The following is a 27469-nucleotide window of genomic DNA, read 5'->3' as shown; positions in this document are numbered from 1 at the left end:
TGGGGACAGGGGGAGAAACATTCTTAAGAGCCCTGAGAAGCACGGCGTATTTTGTGGCCTGACATATGCTGGAGACCTAGCACCCACCAAGCAAACCTAGGCTGAACCATGAATTTTTAAAGGTCTAAACACCTCTGGGACTGAGGAAATGGAGCTTTATACCCCTGGCAGCAATGCTGTTGAAAACTGCTCAGACTTTAATTAGCTCCTACGAACCAGCAACAGAGCAGCATAAATGAAGGGTAGAGATGTTAAAAAGAATACATTTTCTGGAATGTGATAGATTCTTCATGTAACTGAATATCTGGGGATTAAAAACAATTAATGCACATAACCATTTCTGGCACAAACCATGGGCTTAATAAAAGGTAACTCTTATGCTAACTGTGCCAGTAACTGAAAGGTTTGGCTCACAGACCCCTGGGGTCTCCAAGACCCTTCAGGCAGTTTGCAAGGCCTGTTGTAGTTTCATAATAATTCTAAGATACACATTGCCTTTTTCATTGTGTGATTAGCTGCACTAATGGTGCAAAAGCAATAGCGGGTAAACTACTGGGGCAAAAACCAACAAACAAAAGAACAGCTGGGTCCTCAGCACAAATCAAGACAGCAGCACCAAACTCTATGCTTTCCTGCTGCATTACCAGAACAACAACCAGTACTGCTTGCATAAGAACGCTCTGAGCGGCATAGAAAGATGATTAATTTTATTAACAACAAACGACTGATGCTGAAGCTGAAACTCTAATACTTTGGCCACCTGACGTGAAGAACTGGATCATTGGAAAAGACCCTGATGCTGGGAAAGATTGAAGGCAGGAGGAGAAGGGGACGACAGAGGATGAGATGGTTGGATGGCATCACCGACTCAATGGACATGATTTTGAGTAAACTCCAGGAGTTGGTGATGGACAGGGAGGCCTGGCGTGCTGCAGTCCATGGGGTGGCAAAGAGTTGGACATGACTGAGTGACTGAACTGAAGAACAAATTCCCGAGTATACATATTTCTAAAGCACTTCTGTTGTACAAAGGCCATGTGATTTTCCTGAGGAAAAACACCTGTGTGATTGTTATGATTGTTGCTAGCTAAACTAGCTGCTTCTTTCTTGGAATGCCATCTTCATTAAGAGAACAACAGACAAACTATAGTTAATCACACTTGAGTAATTGACAGATATTTTCTTAAAAAATGAAACAAGCCAGTCACCTCAAGGAAAACAACTCTTAGGACTTGTTGCCAAGTTTAAAATTCAAGCTTTCAAGAGAAAACTAGAATTTTGGAAAATGTTTATCTGCCACTGTGAATTTGACAGTTTCCCAACATTTAAAGACATTTTGATTAAGTTGTTGATATTAATGAATGTAATTTAAGAAATAGTTTATAATAAACTGTGTCAATATTTGAAAGCTCTGTATAACTCAGTAAACCAGTCATTTCCCAATGATCAATGTGTGATGTTACAAAAACATCATGGATAAAAGAATCCATTTAACAAGCAAGATAGACCAATGGACTGTTATATAACCAAATAAAAAAAAAGTCTTTACTATTATTTCAAATTCCACATAGCAAATAACTTTTGAGGAACTATTACTTGCTGAGTCTTAACATAGTATCATAAGAATATCCCCAATTATCTGAAAAGGCTACTAATAGTACTCCTTCTCTTTCCAACTATATATCTGTTTGAGGCCAATTCTTTAACCAGATATAAGAATAAAAAAAAAAAATCCAGCTATCTTCTAAGTCAGACATAAGAGATTTATAAAAATGCAAAATATCACTAACCATTTTTTTGAATTATTAAACATTTAGTTGTTTTTCATAGAAGTTATTTATGTAACATGTAATGGGTTTACTATATTATTATTTATTTATTTAAGCACAGTTAATTTATAATGTTATAGTAGTTTCAGGTGTCCAATAGACTTATTTGATATTTTTATAGATTATATTTGATTTAAAGTTATAAGACAGTGACTATATTCTCTGTGCTGTACCAGTTTATTTCATTCATAATAGCTTGTATCTCTTCCTCCCCAATCCAATCCTGCCCCTCCCCTCTTTCCTCTCCCCACTGTGCCCAGTGCTAATCACTACTTTGTTCTCTAAATCTGTGAGTTTGTTTGGTTTTGCTATATTCATTTGTTTATTTTTTAGATTCCACACAGAAGTGATAACACACTGTGCTTGTATTTCTCTGACTTATTTCATTAAGCATAAGTGGGTTTCTTACTTTTCAATGAATTAACAAATATTTTAAAAATCTCAGATTTAAATTCTATTTTAGTTTTACTTGTGTAATATGATAGATACAATCCTCATAAACTAAGGCATATTGGGATCCTTGGTAAGTTTTAAGAGCATAAAGGGGCCTCAAGGCTGAAATTTAGAGGATCACTGTCGCTATAAAAGGGTCTACCTTAGGGATGGCTGTTACTGGAAGGCAAATCATTCCCTCTGGCTAAGATAAACCCTGTTCCATTAGATTGTGATTCTAATCAAGTGGTTGAGACCAGAACCCTGAAAACTGTGCCTTAGGAAACTTTCTCTGTGTCTGAATTAAATGAGCATAAAGAGAGTAAGACAGCTCACACGGAGAAATAAAGTGAAGATTAAAGAATCATTATTTTGAAAATTGAATCCTGGCAGTCAGCAAGGGGTCTGGCCATTATTCTTTCATTACCAAAGGGCTCCCCACCAGCCTGAAGGGCCCTAAGCTTCCCTCTTTCATTTGGGTTGAAGATGAGTCACCTTGGGAGCAAGGATGCAGCCAGGTATCCTTGACCCCGAGGCAAAGCTCTCAGGCCTTCTGCAGCCACCACAGTGAGGCGCAGAGAAAAGGAGGGCTGCAGGCTGCAGAGGCAGGCACTCATTTTCTGCCCCTGACATCTGCTGACCCTTCAGCAAAGACTTTATTCTCAGTAACACCTGAAACCAGGGTAGTCTGCTCTGGAAGGCTTTGCTCTGGAGGCCATGTGTATCCATGCCTCAGGACACACCTCACTCATCATTTCTGCCTGCTCTCATCTTAGTAGGTGAATTACCTCCAGTTATGTCCCTCCTAAGTTAGCTTATCAATTGAATGACATTTTCTATTACACGTCCAATACTGAATAAAGTACTGTATAGGAAACTATTTCAAGACACAGTTACTACCCACAGCAGCCTAGCCGGGAAAACTAAATATGTAAATAAAGCGTAAAATAATGGGTAAAACTGGATTTGTCCAGGACATTTAGAAACGAGACCATTTATAAGAAGGTACAACTTCCATTATAATACACATGCCCAAAAGAAATCCTCTCTTACTTTTCCCCTTAATGATGAGTCCTTTATCTGAAGTTCTTTATATTTCTAGAATAAGTCCATATCGCTGCTGCTGTTTAGTCACTAAGTCCTGTCTTGACTCCTGTGACCCCAGGGTCTGTAGCCCACCAGGTTCTTCTATCCATGGGATTTCCCAGCCAAGAATACTGGAATGGGGAGCCATTCCTTTCTCCAGGTGACCTTCCTGACCCAGGGATTGAACCTGCCTTTCCAGCTTGGCAGGTGGGTTCTTTACCACTGAGCCACAGGGGAAGCTGGAGGTCCTTGTTGCATGGAAACTAAAGAAGCAAGGAGGAAAAAATTCTATCATGAATTTATCTTCCAAGGAAGATATGAAATGATCTGAGGGAAAACACATTCCAATGGGTTGCAATGCCATTTCCTTTCAAAAGATAATTTACACAAGTAGTTCATGTAGTAAATACTTAATTTTCTTGTTGTTGTTGTTCTGGTATCAGTGGGAGAGTGCTGACAATTTTGGAAGGATTTTCAAAAAAGCAAATGGAGATGATTCTCCAGAATACCTGAATGTCTTTCTTAAGCAGAGACAGATACAACTAAATACTGATTTCATTTCTGCTGTTTTTCTAAGTTCATCTTTGGAAACGCTGCCCTTTCATGACTGAGAACGCTTTGGTGTTCATAAGAAAAACATCTCTAAGTCTGGGAGTCTGTTTCTGTACTTAGAGAATGAGCTTAGGTTTACCAGAGGGGAAGGGTTGGGGAAGGGATAGCCTGTTTGGGATTGATAAGGATATACATTGCTATACTTAAAATAGATAAACAAACACCTACTGTATAGCTCAGGGAACTCTGCTCAATATTCTGTAAAAACTTACATGGGATAAAAGTCTGAAAAGAATAGACACTTGTGTATGTATGACTGAATTATTTTTCTGTACACTTGAAACTAACATAACACTGTTAATCAGTTGAAGTTAAAATTGTTAAAACTACAAAAAAAAAAAAAAAGAGAGAGAGAGAAAAGAAACACATCTCCTGAAGGGGGTGAGACTCTAGGAAAAACATAAAAGTGAGGTGAAGAGGTCAATCTGCCATTCGCCTTCATGTTTGGCCCCCTCTGACTGTCTCCCACATGTGATAGACGTCCACCTGCTCCACTCAGAACCTCCCCACCATGTGATGAAGTTGCTTCCACAGTCTTGGCTGCAACTGTAGGATTTTTATCCACCGATTTACCTGTTCCGAGAAGGCCTTGTCAAGTGCACTGGATGGTTCAGCTCATGGGATTTTAAAAAAGCTCTAGTGCTTTTTTTCAAAAAGGAAAAAGAGAGAAAGATATGGAACCAAGCTCTTGTTTTTCTGATGAGAAATAAAATCAGCTCCTATGAAACAGAATGCCTTTGGGAAGCTAGATGTATACGCGTGGTTTCCTTGATGATTATAAATGGCTTCGTTTATGAAATTGTTAACTTTCTGACTCACACTCCACTGTTGTAATTAGTCTAATTAGGGATAGTCACATTCAGGCAATTATATCAAGTATATGATCTAGAAGCCACATTTTAAATGATTGCTCAGGTTAACTCAGAGTGGAAATATTTCTAAGGCACTGTATTGTTTAGAGAGACTTGATGACTGAAAGATACTCTAAAAGAAAAACAGCTACTTCACTACTTGATTTCTCGACTAGTCAGATACTCCATATAAGAAGAAAGGATTAGAGTGTCTTCAAATTAGAGCTAGGTTTAATATATTAGTTTTGGGAGCCCAGTATTTATTGGTAGGTTGCTTATTTCCTTCCACTTGTCACTTTATAACTAGCTATTGAACCTCAGAATCTCAAGTCCATTATTCTGTGAAACTTGCAAGAAAATTCTCTAGGGAGTCACCCATCATCCTTGGTATAACTCTTTTCTAAATGGTCAAATTACCAGCTTTGCAGGGACAACTGTAATAAGAGAAAGGTCATTTATTCTCAAGGTACAGGTTTAAATTTTTAGGCTTCAGAGGTCTGGAAAGAATCTTTACATCCCTAAATTTAGACCACAGTCCAGCTGGCCATCAAGCAATGAGGTGCAGGCTTAATATCAAAGAGCAGATGTTGGCCACTGGCAAAGCAAATCCCAGCATCTTATACATTCCCAAGCCTAGGCTTGTGTGACATTTCTTTGAGTGTGCTCCTAAATCTGGGTCAGTTTGGAAGAAAAAGTATTCTGATTACATTGTGGAGAGGGAGCCAACACAACTGCACTGTACTTACTTTAAACTTAGAAAGCAATTTATAATGCTCACACTTACAATGGGAAAAGAAAAATAATTACGCGCTTCTAAATTTTGTAGGCTTATTTTTAAATTCTAGGTGATTAAAAGTCAGCTTGTGGTATGCCATAAATGCTCTGGAGGCATAACAGGTGGTAGATCAAGTTCAAGTAGAAAGAATAAATGTACTTCTACCTCTGCTTTCTTCCTCCCTGTGGTAGGCTGAATAAGGCCCCTCCACCCCACCACCAAGATGTTCAGCTCTGAATTCTCAGAACCTGTGACTATGTTGCCTGACATGTCAAAGATGCTTTGTAGATGTGATTACATTAAGGATCTTGAGATGGGAAGATCATCCTAGGTTATCTGGGTGGGCTCAATGTAATCACAAGGATCCTTATAAGAGGGAGGCAGGAGAGTTAAGAGTCAGAGAAGGGCCTGTGATGAAAGAAGCAGAGGTTGGCCTGGTACCTCTGCTGGAGGGCCACTAGTCAAAAATACAGGTAGCCTTTCGAAGTTGGGAAAGGCAAGAAATGGATTCTCTACAGAAGAACTGTAATAATATTAACTCATTTTAGACTTATGACCTCTAGAGCTGGGTGGTAATGAATTTGTGCTGTTTGAAGCCACCAAAAGTGGCTCATGTCCAACTCTTTGCAACCCCATGGACTATACAATCCACAGACTTCTCCAGGCCAGAATACTAGAGTGGGTAGCCTTTCCCTTCTCCAGGGGATCTTCCCAACCCAGGGATTGAACCCAGGTCTCCTGAATTGTAGGCGAATTCTTTACCAGCTGAGCCACAAGGAAAGTCCTTAAGCCACCAAATTTGTGGTAATTTGTTACAGCAGTGCAGGAAACTGACATAGTCTCATGGATAGAAAGTCCTGGGTTGAGGATATTTGACTCCTTTTCTGAAGATCCAGATCAGACAGGAGCATTTCAGTGAGCGAGCACTACAGACCTCAGACCTGAGAGTGAGCGAGTTTTTGAAGTTTTTGCTGAGGCAACTGGAGTAAATAAATGACAGCGTTGCTGACACAAGTGAAGACTGTCTGGATCTGGGCCAGGACTTGTGTCAAACGTGAATGATATTAACTGCAGAAAGTACTTACCACAGAACCACTATGGCCCATTAGATAACATATACATGTTATAGACAGCACATTCTCTAGTTCCTGTAACAGAGCATTTTGGCCTCTTCTCGCTTTCTGAACATCAAGCGCAGAACTGCATACGTCTCAACACTACCCACTGAATAAATGAAAGACGCTGTAAGTGATGACCATCATGGCATATTGAATACTCCTGACCACTGAGTCAGCATCTATTTGATCCTTCTTAACACAGTCCTGCTTTTGTAAAGATATCTGCCTCTCAATCTCATGGCCATGTTCCTCTGTGAAAGGACCCAACCCAACCCTACTCCAAAGGTGGCTCTGCTGACTAAGTCACCAGCACATGGTATTTTCTAGGACACACTCATTGGTTCAACAGTTGATTCCTGATCAAGTTCTCCAGTCAAAAGTGATCTCAGGATTCTTGCCTTGAATACGAGTAGAAGAAACTTTCTCACCATTCCCTTGAACACTTGTTCACGGATGAGGCCTAGAAATGCAGTTACCATGTTGGCTGTGGAGGTGAGCAGAGCCAAGGAATTAATTCAACAAAGGGACTGGGGCCATCACCTCCAGATACACCAGTCATAAAATTCCTTTATCAGCTACTCTATCTGAATTGGGTTTTCTGTTCCTTTTTTACTGAAAGCACCCGAAATGATAAACAAGGAAGTGAAGTTCTTATATATGAACTATACGTTTTATATTCACTTCAGGAGCTGAAAGGTATACCAACTTCTAAGTACCAGAACATTAAACTGAGCACTGCTTTACTGAATTCTTATATTCCCTTCTCCTACCCTATGAGATAGGAACTATTATTATTCTCTTTTTACAGACAAGAAAACTAACACATGAAAGTTTCAGAAATTTGCTTAATATCATAAACAGTAAATGACAGAGCTGGGATTCAAACCTTGCCTGCTGGAATCTAAATCCATCTATGTTACCATCTTAGTGCTGCTTACTCTCAATAGCTTCATAAAATTCAGAAAAATAGTTATCTTTATTAATGCTTTAAATTTATATTATACTGCTTAGATGCTCTCTTCATAAACTCCAAAATGGATTCAGAAATAAATCCTGAAAATTATAAAGCTTTAGCTCTTTTTCTAGCTGACTCTGAGCTGGGCAGATTAGTCCCTTTCCCAGAGGCTCAGGTTCTTCACCAGTAAGATGAAGTGAACAATATAAAATTCTTGTTGAAGAAAATGAATGAGTGTGTCGTCTAGTGACAAGAGTGCTGGGTACTTTGTTCCTGATCTGCGTGTGTGACCTTGGTCAAGATGCTTTACCTCTCTGTGCTTCTGTTCACTTGTATGAAGTCAAGTCACTTGTGGCTTAATATTCTACAATTCTGTGTCTATCCAACCCACTGAGTTCTTGAAGGGTTGTAAGGAAATGGTAACCCACTCCAGTATTCTTGCCTGGAGAATCCCATGGACGGAGAAGCCTGGTAGGCTACCGTCCACGGGGTCGCAAAGAGTCGGACACGACTGAGTGACTTTACTTTACTTTACTTTACTTGTACTAATATATTAAAATGGTGAAATGAATACCTATGTCTTCATTGGATTAAACTGATAAGCACTAAGAATTTTACCACTGAATTTTAATGCCAACCAGCCTTATCACAATGTTACCCAGCTTGCACTTGCTAATAGTAAAATCTGAGTCTGAGGAAATAAAGTCTTTAAATGCCAGTGGTGACTGAAGAAGTGGCCATTATCAAAGCATCACCGCACATCGCTAATCACTTACATCGAGAAGATGATCTGTGGCAACTTGATGGCCTTTCTGATGACTATCATGATTGCTGGTGGAGAAAGAGCCCTTCCTGTGTCAAGGGTCAGATGGCAATAACACCCGCTAGATTTAGTTGGGAAGATTTACTAGGGAGAGTGTCATACCCTCTGTGCTCCATGCTCCAGAGCTTCCTCTGGGCTGAAAGTCTGGTCTGTGTTATAAAGTGGCCAAATACTTACGACTTCTTAGCAGAGAAGGTCAGGGAGAAAGCTAAATCCATACATTCCAAGGAGATCTGGAAAATTCATCATGCTAATATTTCTGGAGCTTCCCAGGTGGCTCATCAGGAAAGAATCTGCCTGCCATTGTAGGAGATGCAGGTTTGATCCCTGGGTCAGGAAGATCCCCTAGAGAAGGAAATGGCAACCCACCCCAGTATTCCTACCTGAGAAATCCCATGGACAGTGGAGCCTACAGTTCATGGCAGGTTACAGTCCATGGGGTCGCAAAAGAGTCAGACACAACTTAGTAACTAAACAACAATTTCTCTGAGCTTTCCTGGTGCCTCTCTGGCTTGGGCTGTGCACCTGGTACCACTTTCGCCTCATTTCAGTAGAAAAAAGATTCTCTAGAGATCACTGAGAGCAAGGCTGCAAGGCTCTGAAAACCTGAAAGGCAAAGCCTGCAAAGACAACTGGACATTGTTCCCCACTGACAAGAAAGAACCGCTCTGTTTATGTTGTGTCATCAGGGCCCAATGAACAGGCAGTGGCTGTCAGACCCCCAGAGGCATGTGATGTGCAACTCCCCGACTTCCCTGCCTCCCAAGCAAGCAGCTGAACATCTAAGAAAGCACCCAGCTCTCCTTCATCTCAGCTCTATATTTAATTTTTAGACATGCACACTTGTTTCCTTCTCTTTTGGCTTCCCTGTCTGGGAAATAAGGGTAAAAATTTAGGGAGCTTGCTAGAACACTCTATTTCTCATCACAACAGTAGTAGCCAATATTTGCTAAGAACTTCTTGTGAGTCTGTCTCTGTGCTAAATGTGGTACCTGAATCATCACTTAACTCTCCAGATCATCAGGTAAGAACAGAAAAAACAGATGTGGTAGGAACTAAGTTTCCCCAACACTGATGGCTGCTGTTAGACTAATCCTCGCTTTACTTTTTATTTAGGCAAAGAAGCACTACAGTTTAATAAGCAAATCAAGGTTCTAGTCTATAGATGGTCTATAGGTTGAGGCAGCGTGGAAGTGAGCACTGTACAAGACATGAGCCTCTCCCGTCTCTGCACAATTGGACCCCACAAAACGCCCAGTCCCCCTGGTCTGGCTGCCTTTGACCTTGACTCTCAGGCTGGTCATGCATGGACAGTCTCCTGAAGGTTGACTATTTCTGCTAATTCTGTTTCCCTCTCTCAGTGGTTTTCTACCTTGGCTAGAGCCTTCCCACTTGTGAAGCAACTGTGTCACCCCCAGGACCATTTCCCCAGCTGGCTGGACACCCCTTCCCATCAGAGGCAGCCTCACAAAGCATCCGTGAGACTGCACTTCTGCCAGCCCATCTCTGCAGCCTCCTGGGGTCTCATCCATCATATGGAGATAATTAGCCTGTTGTTTTTGAAATCAGTCAACCAGCCTCATACTCACTTTCTCGAAAACATTCAGGCGATTAAATGACCGATGATGACAACGGGGAGGAGAGCACAGAGAGAACAGATGATGCTTGCTGATGTGCTAGGGAGGGAAACCCCTGAAAACCCTGGAATGAAGAGGGGACACAGATGGGACAGCCAAAGACTCAGGGACCTGAGGTCTCTGTCTTTACCCTGTTGGGAAGGTAATCAAATTGCTTTTATTTTAGTGTCTATGTCTATTCGGTGTGGAGAATAAACTGATGCTGAGGCAAGCTCCTGGCCATGCATCCTTGATCTCTGAGCTTCTCCATCCTCCCCTGCCCTCTCCCACCCCCGCACAGCATCCCTGTACAGTTCTCAAAGATCAGGGGCCCTGGATATGGAGCGTGATTCTCATCTTGGCCTCTTTTTCACTTGTTGCAAGAATGTTGTCCACATCACTTCGCTTCTCTCAGGCTTAACTGCCTAGTGTACAAAACGGGGACCTGGCTGCCACTGTATCTGGTTGTTTGCAGTGGGATAGACAAAGATTTGAATTTTTACGTTACCCTCCGGAAAGTTATTTAACCTGTCTTTACATCAGTTTCTTCAACTGTAAAATAGGAATAACATTGTTGACTGCATATTTTTGTTGTTAGAATTAAATGAGGTAATACTCAAAGAAGTGCCAGAGCAACACTCAGGACACAGTGGGTACAGCACGTAAATGTCAGCCCGTCCCTCCTGGCAGCTGCAAGGCCAAGTCGTATAAAATACATGGTAACGATACCATGTCACACCCTGAGACTGTGAACCACTGGCATTTTCAGGACACGCTGCTGTAACACAGCCCGCCTTTCCTACACTTCCTAATTCTATTGCTTTTACAATTCAGCCAATCTCAGTTCACTGCCACTCTTGGAATAGGATTCCCCCCTGCCCCCCGGGCTTTGTTGAAGTAGCTCCTTTCACCAAAAATACTTTTCCCTCTTACATCTACCAATTTGTAATCTTTATGGAGTTTTCACTCCCCTTCTTTGGCCGCCTGCTGTCCCTTATCTGTACTTTCACAGCACACCCGACCTCACGCTATATGGAGTTTGACTGTCCACACCCATTTCCTCCTCTGTCTGTAAGGGCCACATTTTCTTCATCTTTGTGAGTCTCAAATGATTAACATGTATTAGAAGTGAAAAAGATGTGTGCTCATGAAGGGAATGTAGAAATGAGTAAGATGTGGTCTCTGTACTAAGTCCCTGTAAAAAATACTTTGCCTAAGGTGGCATGACTTTCCTGACATTGCCCTGTTAGACACATGGCAATGTTAGAAATTTGTGTCATGCCCCGGATGACACATGCCCTGTTAGAAAATTTTGTGACAATGTGGCAGGGGCAGGTAGATGGAGGATAAGGTGGACAAAAAGACTTCCTGGAGGACGTATCTGTGTTGTGTACGTCTCAGGGAGAAGCTGATTGGAGAGAATCTAAGGAGGCTTAGAAACACTGCCTGAGCACCTACAGATACACCTACTGTTCAATTAGCTTACTTTGTGTGTGTCTGTGTTGGGGCCCAGGATTTATTTTGGGGGTGAACAGTAGACTGTTTTCCCTCCTCAGCATGAGAAAAGGCTGCAGCATGTAAGCGGGGGAGAATCTGGGGCTTGGGCCTCAGGTTATTTAGTGACTGGGTGAGAGCTGATTCAGGCAGCAGCTTTCTTTGCAGAGAGAAGATACTGTGAAAACCTGCCATGGGGAAAGCCCTCAGTGAATGACATAAAGCCCTCAGTGAATGACAGAGGTCAGGAAGGCACTGACTTTGAGTTGCAAAGTGACAAGTGACTTTTATTTTTTTTAATTTTAGAAGTTAGCAGAAAGAACTGGTTGGCCTTTTCTGGAGGAAAAACTCAGTGGTTACAAATTTAAATTCAAGGAAACTCTACTTAAATTGTAGTGTGTTTCTGAGAAGCACTGGCCTCCAACTAAGAGGCAAAAGATTTTCTGGACAACTTGCTGGATTGGGATAGTAAAAAAAAAAAATGCTACTTTGTATGGTGGGCTGCTACTATTTTCCTTAACTTCTTCATTATCATATAATTTTTTGATAACATTGTAGCAACTTCTATTGCGATATGGGTTGGAATTACTTTGGGTAAATCCCTTTAACACTGAACCAGCTAGCAGGATTCTTACGGGTTTCAGGACACTGTTCTTTCTCTTTCCTACCTGTTGAGGTTCCCCTGCAGGTTATCTGGCCAACACCAATTGCTCATAGGGGAGAAACTGCACCACCTATCCTGAAAACCCTGAATCCAGATCTTTGGTTGGGTCAATTTCTTGATGTTAAAATTTTGACCTCTCTTGGGTTCAGATTCCCACACATAACAGTGAGTCTCAGAAGTGAGTTATCTCACAGATACAATAAGCAAGATAAAAAGATGATGGTTTCAAGAAGGCATTCTGTATGTAATACGTAGGTTGGGGCTCATCATATTAATATATATGCTGATAAATTCTATGCCAAGCTTCATGGGATGATGGAAAGAGTGTGGAATCAGAGTCGGAAGACCTCAATCAAGTCACAGCCTTACTCATCTTGGTTACCTTGGGCTGTTGACATCAAGCACCTGGAAATTCTTCTAGAACCAGGTAACGGTGGAAAGAATAAGTATCCTTTAACTCTTCTGAGTCTGATGTTCATCAACTACACAATGGAAGAGGGACAAAAACTAACAGCAGTAAACGAATACATATGAAGTATTTCGGAAATTGTCATTTCACCATGGCATGCTATTTTCATCATCTGAACTTTTAATATTTTATCAAATACAAGGGTAAGAGAAATCATAAGCAATAACATGGGTGACGTCACCAGTATTTTAAAGGATTAGAATCCTTTATGGCAACTGGGTATGTATTCAGAACCATCATTTCCATTCAATCAAGTGAAAAACAATCTTGGGGACAGTAAAACCATCTCCAAGATTCTCTTAAAAAGTCAGCCCTGAGTGAGGAGTTTCGTGTCCCTGGAACACCTGGCAGGGAACCCATACGCTGACAACCAGACATGCTTGGCCACCTTCTATTCTATTTCTGGGACTGCAGGATAGGAGACTTATGACACAAAGTTTGAACCTCCCATAATTCTGCTTGTGGAAGGGAAGAAGTGTGGGGTGAACTGTGGAGTCTTATGCTGGAGTGGCCTTTCAGGTAGTTCTGCATGTCCTGCCAGAACAGATACAACATAATCTTTCTGCCTGAACCCCGGGGTAGCAAATGCTGAACACTGTAGTCCTTGGAGCTTGAAACCATTCTTAGAGTTAGGGAGACTTCAGAATCAGGTGGGCTAATCTAACTATTTACCTAACATGAAGTAGTCACCTTGGAGGACTCCTGGTCATGACATATTGTCTTAGAAAGAAGCATCCATTTTAAAAACAGACTCTCTGCAGGTAATTTGGGTCAGTTCAGTCTATTTTTAGTTCTGCTTTGGCAGTAACCACAAAGGAACTCTAAACTCACTTTTCTGAACATTTGAATCATGCTGGCATGTTCTCACCAAAGAACTCCCCTCCTCCATGCTGAGAAATAGGACCGATAAAGGGTTGCCAGTGCAACTGCTGCCAAGTACCCCAGATACTCTTTTGAGGCTTCAACACTTCTGCTGATAAACGGGGACAATTCTTTCCCTTCAGAGATAGTCTGACAAAGATGGAAGGTCAATAGAAAGGGCAATAAGATGTATGAACCCCAAAGTAGTGTTTTCAGAAAACCTGATCATATCTTGACAGTCTATTGCTCTAGTCTATAATTTGAAAGCATGTTCTAAGATGGATAGGAACAGGGAATAAGATAATAAACAACTACATTAAACCTGGAAAATTCCTTCTTCTTTAGACAAGTGAAATATTTGCATAATTTCACAGTACAGAGCAGACTGATTATAATATGCAGACCATCTTCCTCTTGAAGTATAAATAGTTTATGGACAGTAAACTGTCTTGCACTACAAACAATGATCTTGTTTCAAAATGGGAATGTTTCAATGGTAGGAATTATCTGTACTATAAGGATTAGAGAAATGATTTGAACAAGGTTTAGGGAAGATGAAAGATAGAAGGTCCAAGTCCTCCAGGGTGTTGTATTAGGAAAATCATAGCCCCAAAATGAAAACAAACTCCCTTGTTTCAAACCCCACCACCTATTCCCTTTGATTGCTAAGGGGCATCTCTGGTAGCTCAGAAGTATGGGGTGATTTTCAATGTGAAGGAACCACAAACAAAAATGACAAGAACAATGAGGGCTACAAGAGGAAGACTATGAAAACATAAAAGAAAGAAAAACAGAAATCTGTGTACAGGTATCAGGCATTTAAAAGTAGACAGACAAGAGCAGACCTACCAAGCAATCTATCCCTTCCAGAAGACTCTGAGAGTAAGCTCCTTAAGTCAAAAGGAAAGCAGAGCCCCAAATATAGAGCATTAAGAGCACTAATTATAACAGAATGCCCAGATGCTTCCTGGAAGCTAAGCAGCCCTTCTTCATCCCACAATATATGTTTAGGAAGTTCATTACCTTAATTAGGGGCTTCCCTGGTGGCTCAGACAGTAAAGAATCTCCCTGCAATTCAGGAGACCCGAGTTTGATCCCTGGGTCAGGAAGATCCCCTGAAGAAGGGAATGGCAAGCCACTCCAGGATTCTTGCCTGGAGAATCCCATGGCAGGCTACAGTCCATGGGGTCGCAAAGAGGTGGACACAACTGAGCAACTAACACTTTCACTTTACTTTAATTATGCCTTAGAAGAGCCCTGGGTTGGGAGCACCATGATCAAAAGGCATGGGAACTTACTAGGGCATCTCTCTTCTTCCTCCGTTGGTTGCTCCTTCTCTGGCTTGGGAGGGCCTTTGATTCTCTGTACCAAGGCACAGAATTTTCCAGTCCAGGAGGTATCCTCTTCCTCCTCTTCCTCTTCTTCCAGGGGAACCCCTAAGCAAACCACAGAAAGAGGGACAACCTCAAACAGGACACAAAGCCACCAGACAATTGAAAGAACCTAGAAACACTGCTTTCTGTCCTTTGGAAGTTTCTAAATATACTATAGGCAGCCTCCTATAAATATTTGTCTACATCACGTCTTTTGGCAAGCTTTTTAAATGATAATTTCTTATATACAAAAACATAAAGTAATTTCAATCCCAAGACTTAATTTACTCTAACCCATACCCCAAATGGGCTCCAGAGTATCTAGAAAGAAACAGTTAACAACCTGTTACTTCAAATGAAAAAGTCATCTGTTATCCACATAGCTCTCAAAGGCAGCACAATTGCTGATGGGCACTTAAAACCAGCAGATATGTATCAAAGTAGAAACGGCTGGTTTAGAATCCTTAAGGGCAGATATGGTCATACTCATATCATTAAGAAGCTAAAAAGCAAAGGTGATCAGAATCTTGGTTCAACTGGGAAAAGCAGCCCAGCTATCTAATGTTAGATAAATTGGGTGAGGTCTATATAAAGATCTGTTCTTTTCTTTCCTTCTTCAGAGACCCAGTCCCCTCTCTTAGATCTCAGCAACATTTCTTGTAGACAGAAGTAGTTTCAGTCATGTATTATTCCAGGATGATGTCCGATATCTTCTCTGACCCAAATAGTTTGGAAGGAATCATTTCTTGGATAATTAGCACTATAATTTTAAATAGAAACTAACTTTACAACCCCCCATGAACTTCTAACCAAGGAACCATGAACAGCGTTGTCTTGGATAAAGCTTTTATCTGGAAGCTCACCGCAGTGAAGGAGAAGGTCCTCGTGGAAGTCGTACAGCTCTTCCCGGATCTCTTCTGGGCATGGGCAGTTCTCCCCCAGTTGAAAGTTAAGAAGCATGTTGATCTTGGAGGGGCGAAAAAGATTGGCTAGTTGGTTGTCAATGTCTGTCTAAAGAACTCAGATCCAACCTTAGACACCTAATATTCTTTGCAAACCTTAACTTGATTTTTTTTGTGTGTGTAAAGACAGCCAACATTTAAAAATAGCTTTTTATAACTGAATCACTTTGCTGTACACCTGAAACATTGTAAATCAACCATACTTCAATTAAAAAAGTTAAAAATATTCTTAAAAAGTACACAAACTTCCAGTTATGAGATGAGTAAGTCTGGGGCTGTAATATAACACTGTGCATGAAAACTGCTAAGATGGTAGATCTTTTCTAAATTTTTAGTTGGAGTATAATTACTTTACAATGTCATGTTGGTTTCTGCATACAACAAGAAGAATCCACCGTAAGTACACATATGCCCCCCTCTCTTGAGCCTTCTTCCCACCTCACCCCCGCCCCCTCACCCCACTCCTCTAGGTCATCACAAGGCACTGAGCTGAGCTCCCTGTGTTACACAGCAGCTTCCCACTAGCTATATGTTTCATTTTTTCCTATTAATTCTTATTAATTTAATTAGGCAACACACACATAGTTAAAAAAACAAGTACAAAATATATTCAGCACAAAGTTTTTCTCTCACTCTGATTCCTTGTTGCTCAGTTGCTACGTCGTGTCTGACTCTTTGTGACCCCACGGACTGCAGCACGCCAGGCTTCCCTGTCCTTCACTATCTCTTGGAGTTTGCTCACACTCATGTCCATTGAGTCGATGATGCCATCTGACCATCTCATCCTAATCTAGTTTACATGTAGCAGTGTGACTTTCAGTGCAACTTTCTCAGTTTGTCCTGCTCTCTCCTTCCCCCTTTGGGAGAATAGATCTTAAAAGTTTTCATCATAAGAAAAATAATTCATAACTATGTGAGGTGACAGATGTTAACTAAAATTACTGTGATGATGCTTCCACAATATAGACAGATATCAAGTGATTATGGTTGTACACCTTAAGCTATACAATGTTCTGTGTTAACCAAACCTCAACAACTTGGGGGGGACTCCACTGAAAATGCAAAAAAAGGTAAAGAAAATATTCTAGCAATATTGTTTTACATCACCAAAATACTGTCTCTATCCTCCTTCTTTGGAAAAACTATTTTAGTGACTATGGTTCTAATCCCTGCCTTTAAGAAGGAATGCATGATTCTGAGAAGAAAGTCATAAATTCAGGGCATGCATTTTAAATGATCTTTGGAGAAATGGGTCATGAGAATACAAAGATGTAAATAATACACTAATGAAATAAAGCCATAAACTGTGAGTTGCTAAAAAATAAAAGTAGCTTTTACTTTTTTCTGATTATAAAGGTAATACAGAACTTGATTAGCTAAAGAAGAAAATTTACTCAGATCTCCCCACTGAGATAGCTGCTGTTAATATTTTAGTTAATATCTTTATGTAGGCAGATTGAGATTACAATCTAACTCGACTTTTTTGAAACTCAATTTTTCAACTTAATTTATCTCAAGCATTTAAAAATGTTCTTAACCCAATCTCTTACAGGTGCACTGCATTTCATCACAAGGATGAACAGTGATTTATATAAAATGTATGTAAAATTAATGATCTGTTCTGAAATATATCAGTTGCTTTCATTTTTTATCCCTGTAAATAAAATCCATTTGAATTTCCTTTTATGGAATTTTTGTTCACATCTCTGTTCATTTTATTAGGATAAACTCATAGAAGCAAAATGCCTGGATCAAAAGGTTTGTACATTTTAATGGCTTTTGATATGAATTGCCAGACTGCTCTCCAGAAAACTCACAACAGTTTGCATTATCACCAAATTTATTTAAGAGTGTGTATTATTTTGCCAACTCCATTACAGTAATGAGAGTTAACATATTTTCAAATATTTTCCAATCTAATGAGTAAAAAATGTCATATCCCTGTTGCTTTTACATTTAATTGGTGAGGTTGAACTGTTTTTTCACATAGAAGGACCGTTTTTATATCACCATGTATAAATTTCCTATCCATGTTCTTCCTCCATTTTTCTGTTGTGTGATTATCTTTTAAAAATTAATTGGCAAGTGTTTTGCACGTCTCTATAGATTATTATCTCTTGGTAATATATATTCCTGGAGAAGGAAATAGCAATCCACTCCAGTACTCTTGCGTGGAAAATCCCATGGATGGAGGAGCCGGGTAGGCTACAGTCCATGGGGTTGCAATTCCAAATACATTTCCCAGTTTTTAGTGAGCTTTTAATTGTCTTTATAGAATTTTTTTTGACATGTCAGTTTTATGTTTTGAAGCCAGCCTATCATCCTTTCCTTTACAATTTTATGTCAGAGATGCTTCACTGTTTCTGTGCCATGGACTACCCTTGACTTCCCCGGTGATTCATTGGAAAATAATCTGCCTGCCAATTCAAGAGATACAAGAGACACAGGTTCTATTCCTGTGTTGGGGAGATCCCTTGGAATAGAAAATGGCAACCCACTCCAGTATTCTTGCCTGGAAAATTTCATGGACAGAGGAGCCTGGCAGGTTATAGTCTGTGGGGATGCAAAAAGTAAGACACAATTGAGTTCCCGAGCATGTATGTCCTACTTGGACAGTCGGGTGAAACCCATAGATGTTTTTCTCAAATTAACATTTTAAATACCTAAAATAAAATATAAGGGATTACAAAGAGAAACAGTTATGATGAAATCTAATTATCAAGATCATAAAAACATAATTGTGATATGGTAACATATATACTTATTTATTAATTCATTACACAAAAAGATCTAGGGGCAGCCCTCATACCCACTGTGATCTTGAAGCAGTGACGGATGTAAATGATATTACCAAGTATTAGAACCACTGTGATACCAGATGAAAAAATATACAAAACTTCTGTGGGTGACAGTCAAGTATTTGCTTTGCTGCCTACATCAATAATTGAAAGTGCTATTAGAAATTAATGAAAATTTAGTAAAAAAAAAATAAATAAAGCTAACATTCAGATTCCTAGATGTCTAAATTCTTCCACAGACCCATGACCCTGAGTAGTAAATATCTGGAGGCACTGCGGTAATAACTAGAGGTAGGACTTCCCTGGTGGTCCAGAGGTTAAGGATCCACCTGCCAATACAAAGGACACAGGTTCAATTCCTGGTTGGGAAGATTCCACACGCTGCGGAGCAACTAAGCCCGTGAGATGCAACTACTGAACTCGCATCACTGATGCCCATGTGCTGAGAGTCTGTGTTCCACACACGAGAAGCCACTGCAATGAGAAGTCTGCAAACCACAACTAGAGAGAAAGCCCATGCACAGCCACAAAGAACCACTGCAGCCTTAAATAAGCAAATAAAAATAACCAGACGTAATCTTGTCCATTTCACTCTATTACATAGGGTAACCCAAACACCAGGCAAAGGGGGTATTTTCTCCTTTCGTTTGGGATTTCTAGGTGAAAACATTTATAACATCTTTTATTAAACTATGAACCTTACTTAATATTGTTAGGAAGATCCTTATTCAAAGCTTCTACTGCAAATAAGTGTTTGAAAATAGAGGTATTGTTTGTATAATATGCACAAAGCAGGTTGGAAACATTATTTTTGTAGTTGTTTCATGATGGTAAAATTGGTTGAATTACGGTAACTGTATCAGCAACATATATCAATGAATTGTTCATTAAAATAAGATCTGAAGAACTGGTTCCAAGAATCAGAAAGTTAATTTCTTTACTGAAAGATATTCCTTTTGGTAGAACATTTTGGAAGCAAGTGGGAGCCCTCAGGGCATAACTAAAAATGGGAGTGAGCTTAATTTTCTGCTGCAGGTCACACCCTCTAAAGAAGTTCTTTTCAAAGTGAAAGGCTTGCTGACTATGCTTGGATAATTTGCCAACAATCACTGGACTAATCCTAGCTTTACTTACCTTTGTACTTAGTTACATCCCCCAAGTATGTTTCTATTTCAGCTTTTTAAACAGTGAATGGATATAGGGCTGACCTCTATTTTATTCTCAAAAGTTACAGAAGAGTGAGGTAATCATATCATTGTTTTAAAATTCTAATTCCTATGTATTCTATTTTCCAAGTGATCTTGCATTACTATGCCCTGAAATTAACTGAAATCCTCCAAATCTTTTATTAATTTCTTTTATTTTTTAATTTTTTTTATTGGAGGCTAATTACTTTACAATATTATATTGGTTGGTTTTGCCATACATTGACATGAATCCACCCCGGGTGTACCTGTGTTCCCCTTCTTGAACCCCCCTCCCAACTCCCTCCTCCCCATATCCTCCCTCTGGGTCATCCCCCGTGCACCAGCCCCGAGCATCCTGTATCATGCGTCGAACCTGGACTGGTGATTCATTTCACATATGATAATATACATGTTTCAATGCCATTCTCCCAAATCATCCCACCCTCACCCTCTCCCACAGAGTCCCAAAGACTGTTCTATACATCTGTGTCTCTTTTGCTGTCTTGTATACAGGGTTAAGGTTACCATCTTTCTAAATTCCATACATATGCTTTAGTATACTGTATTGGCGTTTTTCTTTCTGGCTTACTTCACTCTGTGTAATAGGCTCCATTTGCATCCACCTCATTAGAACTGATTCAAATGCATTCTTTTTAATGGCTGAGTAATACTCCATTGTGTATATGTACCAAAGCTTTCTTATCCATTCATCTGCAGATGGACATCTAGGTTGCATCCATGTCCTGGCTATTATAAACAGTGCTGCAATGAACATTGGAGTACATGTGTTTCTTTCAATTCTTGTTTCCTCGGTGTGTATGCCCAGGAGTGTGATTGCTGGATCATATGGCAGTTCTATTTCCAGTTTTTTGATGAATCTCCACACTGTTCTCCATAGTGGCTGTACTAGTTTGCATTCCCACCAACAGTGTAAGAGGGTTCCCTTCTCTCCACACCCTCTCCAGCATTTATTGCATGTAGACGTTTGGATAGCAGCCATTCTGACTGGTGTGAAATGGTATCTCATTGTGGTTTTGATTTGCATTTCTCTGATTATGAGGGATGTTGAGCATTTTTTCATGTGTTTGTTAGCCATCTTTATGTCTTCTTTGGAGAAATGTCTGTTTAGTTCTTTGGCCCATTTTTTGATTGGGTCGTTTATTTTTCTGGAATTGAGCTGCAGGAGCTGCTTATATATTTTGGAGATTAATTCTTTGTCAGTTGTTTCACTTGCTATTATTTTCTCCCATCCTGAAGGCTGTGTTTTCACTTTGCTTATAGTTTCCTTTGCTGTGCAGAAGCTTTTAATTTTAATTATGTCCCATTAAATTCTTAATTATTTAGAAAGTTCTATTGGTAGATTCTTCTAGAAATGAATACTCTGGGAGGGGTGGCAAAGGAGACTACTGAGTTTGGTAAGAGTGTCCCTTCTTTTATTTCATTTCTGGACACCTCAGCATCACCTGAAAACTTGCTAAACCTGCAAATTCTCAGGACTTACCCAAGACCTACTGAATTAGAAACACTAGAGGTGGGACCAGCAATGTGTTTTATTAAGTCTTCCAGGGATTCTGATGTCTGCTCAAGAATCACTGGTCTAACACATAAGGAAAGAAGTTCTTGAGACTTCTGAAAGGGGTCTGAAATGATTGTTCAGAGGACCGCCTACAAGGTTAAAGGAGGAAGTGATGGTGGGCCCTGAGGATGGAGAAGAGAAGGTAAGGAGGCAGAAGGCAGCAAGAGTGAAAGGGTTCTTCCAGGAGCCAGGATCATGAGCTGTGTCGATAAAGATAATGTCAGATGGACAACGCAGTCCTGGTTGAGCTGAGGAGATGCCAGAAAACATGCGTAAATTCTAGTCACTAGCTCACTGACAGAAGGTCTGTTTAGTCGCTAAGTCATGTCTGATTCTTTGCAACCCCATGGACTGTAGCCTGCCAGGCTCCTCTATCCATGGGATTTTTCAGGCAAGAATACTGGAGTTGTTGTCATTTCCTTCTCCAGGGGATCTTCCCCACCCAGGGATTGAACCTGGGACTCCTGCATTGCAGGCAGACTCTACCAACTGAGCTAACATGGCATGAGGCAAAGCCAAATACCTCTGACACTAAAACTGATGACAGCTCTTCCTACTTACAGAATGTTTACTATGTGGCTGATTTCCTGCCAAGCAATCTAAGTGAATTACCTCATGGGATTTTCACAAACATTATCTGCATTTTGCAGCCTGAAGACGTTGAGACAGAGAGAAGTAATATGCTCAAGACTATCCCATGAGTGATGGCAGAGAGGGAATGGCAGCCAGGCTCTGAAGCCAACACCGGTGCTTTAATCACCACATCATCTGCCATCCCACTTTTCACAAATGTGAGTCAGCATCTGCCCAACCGAAACAGGGACTGTTCACACCTGTTGGCAGTCTGAAAGCAGCCTGACAACATTTGCAAAGCCTTCAAGAATAATTCACTGCACTTTGCTCACTGCACACTCACTCCATTTTCCTTAGCACAGTACAAAGTATCTGCTCCCATCCATCCACAGGGCCTCTCACTTTGCCTCTAGCAAAGGGTTGTGAAGCTGATGGATCTGCTCTCTATCAAGGCCAGTATCATTCAAAGGAATCTTAAAAAACCCAGAGAGGCAGTTCCTTTTTATGCCAGTATAAATATCTATAGCCTATAAAACAGGTTTTAAACAGGTTTTAGGAAAGTAATTGGCCCAAGCTGTGGCAGAGTCGTTAATATAAAGTGGTGGTAATTACACTGACAACAATTTATGGATAGGCTGCTTATCAAATATGTATAAGATCCAAAGATTTGGTTTTGGAGACAGAAAATGAATTTCTTCCCTGAAAGATCTATCTTCTCCCTTGAACACTGAGGGAGCCTCGCTGAACGGCTTACAGGATATATGCAAGCAGCTGAGCAGCAGGGATGACTGGAAACTATTATTTTACAAGATGTCCCTCTGTCATCTGCAAGTTTCTCAGGATTTTCATTCTTTTCCAAGCAGCTTTTCCATCTGAGTGACGCCGAGGCGGGGACCACAGAGAATGGAGACAGAACATCACAGAAGGGACTCCCTCACCCAACTTCTGCTCTCCAGACTTCCTGGAGCTGGAGTTGGGGGATGGATTCCAGGGGATCTCCATAACTGGGTGAGAGGTTTGGGCCCTCAGATGAGAAAGACTGTGCACATGCCCTCATGAATCAGGAAATGCTGACCATATTCTGTTGCTCTCTGATGGAGAAGAGTGGCTTTTGGATGGACTGGACAAAAATTCTTCTAAAGGGTGAAACAGGATGCTGGTCTAGTGATGTGATGTGATGTGGCCTTTGCCTTACTGACAGAGGCCCTGGCATGTGGCATGGCATGATGGGAGAAAGCCTGGCCCCCTCCCCATGCGGTTTCAGAAGGTTATCTTCCCACCCAAGATGGCTGGCAGATGCTTATCAGCTCAGCCCAGGACTAGCCCGTCTGCTGGTGCTGGCTGGGATCTTTCCATCTCCCTTAGCTCTCATGGCTGCCCACCCCCTTTCACATAAAGGCTGTGTGTATCCTGCTCCAGAGGGTGCAGTTCTTCCCTAGGAACAGGTTGGAAGGTTCTCACCTGTTCCTGTGGGGGCGAGCGGAACTCCCTGGTCTTCCGGGCGGTCAGGGCCGCAGACATGTTCAGGGCCTGCATGAGCTCATTGTAGCGGAACTTCTGATTTTCCTGGAGCTTGGAGACATAGATGTCACCAAAGGCTACAATGGCCTCCACCCGGTGCTGCAGCTCACAGTCACAGAGATAGCTGAGCAGCTCACACATCTGTAAAAGTGTACACATGTGCGAATATAATAACACTTCATGTTCACCGGTGCTGCGATTATCATTCCCAATCTACAGATGGTAACACTGAGGCTTAGACAATTTGAGGAACTTGCCCAGTGTTACACAGTAACCACAGAGCTATTACTGGAATCCAAGTTGGCTATTACTGGACGACTCTGGATTAGTATTTGAACCTAGAGCTCAGTTTTTCACTGCTGAGACCAGAACTACAATAGGAAAATGAGCTCATTTGACATAGAGCACGTCTGCCTGTGGAGACAGAGAACAGCATGTAAGAGAGTGTTCTCCCAGGGCTCTAAGCTCAGTAGAGACCACCACCAAACAGTACATCTGAGGACTGAGTTGCTTTCCTAACATCTCTGGTTCTGGATGATAGGTAAGTGAGTCTCTGGTTTCTCTCTGAATCTTTCATTGTTTTTGCTTATCGGCACCGTCTGATCAATTTATCGGGATTACTATAGCTAATCTTATCATATTAGAATTTATACTAATAAGAAAAACAACAACTGTAGCTTACTGAGCACCAGCTATTTGCCAGACAGGGTGCCAAGCACTTGCCGTAATTTCTGTGTTTTTTGCATATTTTTACTAAAGCAGTTCTATTCACCCATCTCCATGTAACACCGCACACGTGACTCAGGAGCACGCTCCGGCGTGTCTGGGCACAGACAAGGCCCCTGGGGGTGGGTGCTGTCGCCCAGCAGGACAGCCTCTGCTCCCACCAGGAAAACCTGGACCCATCTCTTACACCCATTCTCCTTGTGATTATAATTACCATTTAAAGTCACATGGGTCAATAAAATAGGAAAGCTACATTGAGTGACTAGGGAGCATCTGAGAAAGGCAAGTTAAAAAAAAAAACAACATGCCAAAATTGAGTGTTAGACAAGTATAAAAAACTAGAAAAATCATAAAAATCCAGAAGCATTTTGCACTCAGCTTGCTTTCGATTACCTCTAGATCTCACGGTACCTTAGACTCCAGACTGGCAATCATAGATGGTACATGACAGGTAACATCCATGGAGGAGAGAACTCTATGTGCCAGTCAGGGACTCACATTAAAGAAAAGGTCTTGGCCCTCCATCAGAATGGCACATTTATATGTTTTAATAAAATGTTTAAGGTACATATGTGAAATCTGTTATGCTTCTGCTGACAGAAGGCCTGGCATGCTGGGATTCATGGGGTCGCAAAGAGTCAGACATGATTGAGTGACTGAACTGAACTGAAGGTACATATGTGAAATTTGTTATGCTTCTGCTCTATGTTTAAGGCGCTGATGAAAAGACCACCATCACACTGGATAAGAGAACTTAACTGCAAATTATCTATTAAATATACTAAATATATTTCAAATTACATTTTATAAAAACATTTTAATATTGTGTTTTATTATATCATCATCCACATTTTACAAATCATAAAGCTAAGACTGATGGGCTACTAACTTGGCAAATTTATTCAACTAGTAAGTGGCCAAGGAGCAGGAATTAAAATCCAGGGATGCCTGGACCAGGCTCACTCCACTAAGACAAACTCCTCTCCTCCATTTTTCTTTACTTTTTAAAAAATGTTATTGAAGTACAATTGATTTACAGTACTATGTTAATTTCTCCTCTATTTCTTTTCATTTCTCTTTTCTCAATGCTGAAAAGACAAAGTCACCATCATCCCCAGTACATCACTGATGCTAGCTCATGTCTAGTAAGACTATGTCTTAAGAAATACTGAAGTTCCTCAGGTGATGCCAAGGGGGCAACTCTAAGTGAGTAGGACTCTTAGCTCAGATGGCATTTTCTTTGAGTGCCAGTCTAACAGGCCCACATCAGCCTGGTGATCAGGGTATGGCAATGTATGAGAGTAGGTGATGAGTGTGGTCACCCTATAAGCCAGTTCCTTTGGTCAATTCCACAGCCAGAGGCTCCTCCCTGTCTCTAGACAAGATCTCACCAATAAACCCTTTAGTCCCAAGGAGTAGGAGATAAGATCAGGGAAAATCTATCACTGGTACCAGAAAAACAATTCTAAAGCAGGTGCCTTATTGATGAGGGCTGGTATTCTCATTTTGGTTTAGGAAGACTTGGTAGCTCAGACAGTAAAGAATCTGCCGGCAATGCAGAAGACCTGGGTTTGATCCCTGGGTCAGAAAGAACCCCTGGAGAAGGGAATGGCAACCCACTCCATTATTCTTGCCTGGGAAATCCCACGGAGAAAGGAGCCTGGCGGGCTACAGTCCATAGTGTGGCAGAGAGTTGGGCACGACTGAGCAACTAACACTTTCACTAGAGAGTACCTTCCAGCTCAGAAACAGGCAGGACCAAGGGGTGCTCTCCCTCAGCATCTCTGCTCCACTCCACATTCAGGCCCACAGCCACAGTCCAGACCCCATCACCAGGCCGGCCTGTCTCCCTCCCTAGCTCTTTCCAAGGGCAGGATGATGGCTGCCCTGGGTTACCTGCAGCTTGACGGACTCTGGTAATCGCGTCTGCAACAAGCCTTTGATGGGAGCCTCCCTGCTGGCCTTCTCCCCAGCCTCCACAGCCTTCTCCTCCACCTGCGTCACCTCCTCCTTCTCTGCTCCCTCCTCCATCTCCCCATTGTGCTCCCCAAACACAGAGGGGTCGATGAGGAGGAGGATCTGCCGAACGTCATCATCATCAAACACGCCCATGACCAGTAGGGTTCCGATGAGTTTCAGCACAGGCACAAACTGGAACTCCACGGACCCCCCGACAGGGTCCCGGATGTGAGCCCCGCTGCACTGCACTGCCTCCGTCAGCATGCCCAGCGCCTTAGTCTTGAGAAGCTCCAAGGGAATCTCGGGGCTCTGCTTCTGGTGCTCATCGTTGGTGGTGATGAAGCAGGGGGTGGAGAACCTGAACCCTGGCTTGAGGCACGTTCTCGGGCCCACCCCAGGGAGCCCGTGCCTCTTGGACTCATCCGGGTACAGGCGGATTTTCCTGGTGGTGCTGGTGATGGGGATGATGTACTCATTCTTCATCATCAGCTTTCTCTCCTTAGCGCTGGCCAGGTGGATGCTGATGAGCAGGTCATAGAAGCCTGAGCGCAGGAGGCCAGGGAGGTACTTGTTGTCAATGGCATAGAAGAGTTGGGAGAGGTCCACATGGCTGCACAGGGCGTAGGCCACCCGGCTGTTTCCCAGGGCGCACAAGGCGCTGTAGAGTCTCAGCGTATGGTAATGGAACCGCATGAGGTCCTCCTGCTCGCAGAGCTCCAGGATATCCACACACCTGAGGAAGAGACAAGCAATCAACTGCTCCATGTGGAGGAAATGTGAATTTCCTCCATGTGAATCCATGTGCCAGGATTCAGCAGAGTACTCACTCTGGGAATCCCCAGATTTCACGCAACCCAAGGAAGGCAAAGGAGATGGAAGTCTTATAGGTTATTATTCCTCTCGCAGTTCTGGTCCATATCCCAGCTCCTGATAATCTACTATTTCTAACTATAAGGGTCTCAAAAGTCTGAAAGACTTAAAGAAGACACTAGCTTACCAAATATCCAAGTCCTCGTCATTAGGGAAATGGCCAAACCTCAATACTGAAAACAGTCATCAGGTCCATGCCAGGTGACTCTGTCTTCTTATTTGTAGGCTCAAGGACCTCCTCTGCCCTTGAAGAAGATGCAGTTAATCTCTCCATCAATCTACCATCTGCCTTATCTGCATAATCTCTAATTTACTATCAACCACAGGCTTTCCCTTTCC

The 27469-nt window shown here is 41.6% G+C and overlaps 1 protein-coding gene across 3 annotated transcripts in view; it reads right to left on the bottom strand.

The window, feature by feature from the left end:
- The window catches only part of RYR3 (ryanodine receptor 3), a 569645-nt gene that overhangs the window by 159210 nt on the left and 382966 nt on the right, over positions 1 to 27469 (bottom strand). For all 3 annotated transcript variants that reach the window (XM_088839832.1, XM_088839833.1, XM_088839834.1), the window contains exons 35-38: positions 26198 to 26993; positions 23516 to 23716; positions 15822 to 15924; positions 14884 to 15021 (exon numbers count right to left, since the gene is read on the bottom strand). In XM_088839832.1, the coding sequence (XP_088695958.1) occupies positions 14884 to 15021; positions 15822 to 15924; positions 23516 to 23716; positions 26198 to 26993 (1238 nt within the window). The remainder of the gene's footprint in view (positions 1 to 14883; positions 15022 to 15821; positions 15925 to 23515; positions 23717 to 26197; positions 26994 to 27469) is intronic.

Source organism: Moschus berezovskii, chromosome 9, assembly GCF_049115385.1.
Source record: "Moschus berezovskii isolate FMDL1 chromosome 9, NW_MosBer_1.0, whole genome shotgun sequence".
Classification (NCBI taxonomy): Eukaryota; Metazoa; Chordata; class Mammalia; order Artiodactyla; family Moschidae; genus Moschus; species Moschus berezovskii.
The sequence above is the reverse complement of the archived record's forward strand: the minus strand, read 5'-3'. Positions and strand labels throughout refer to the sequence as shown.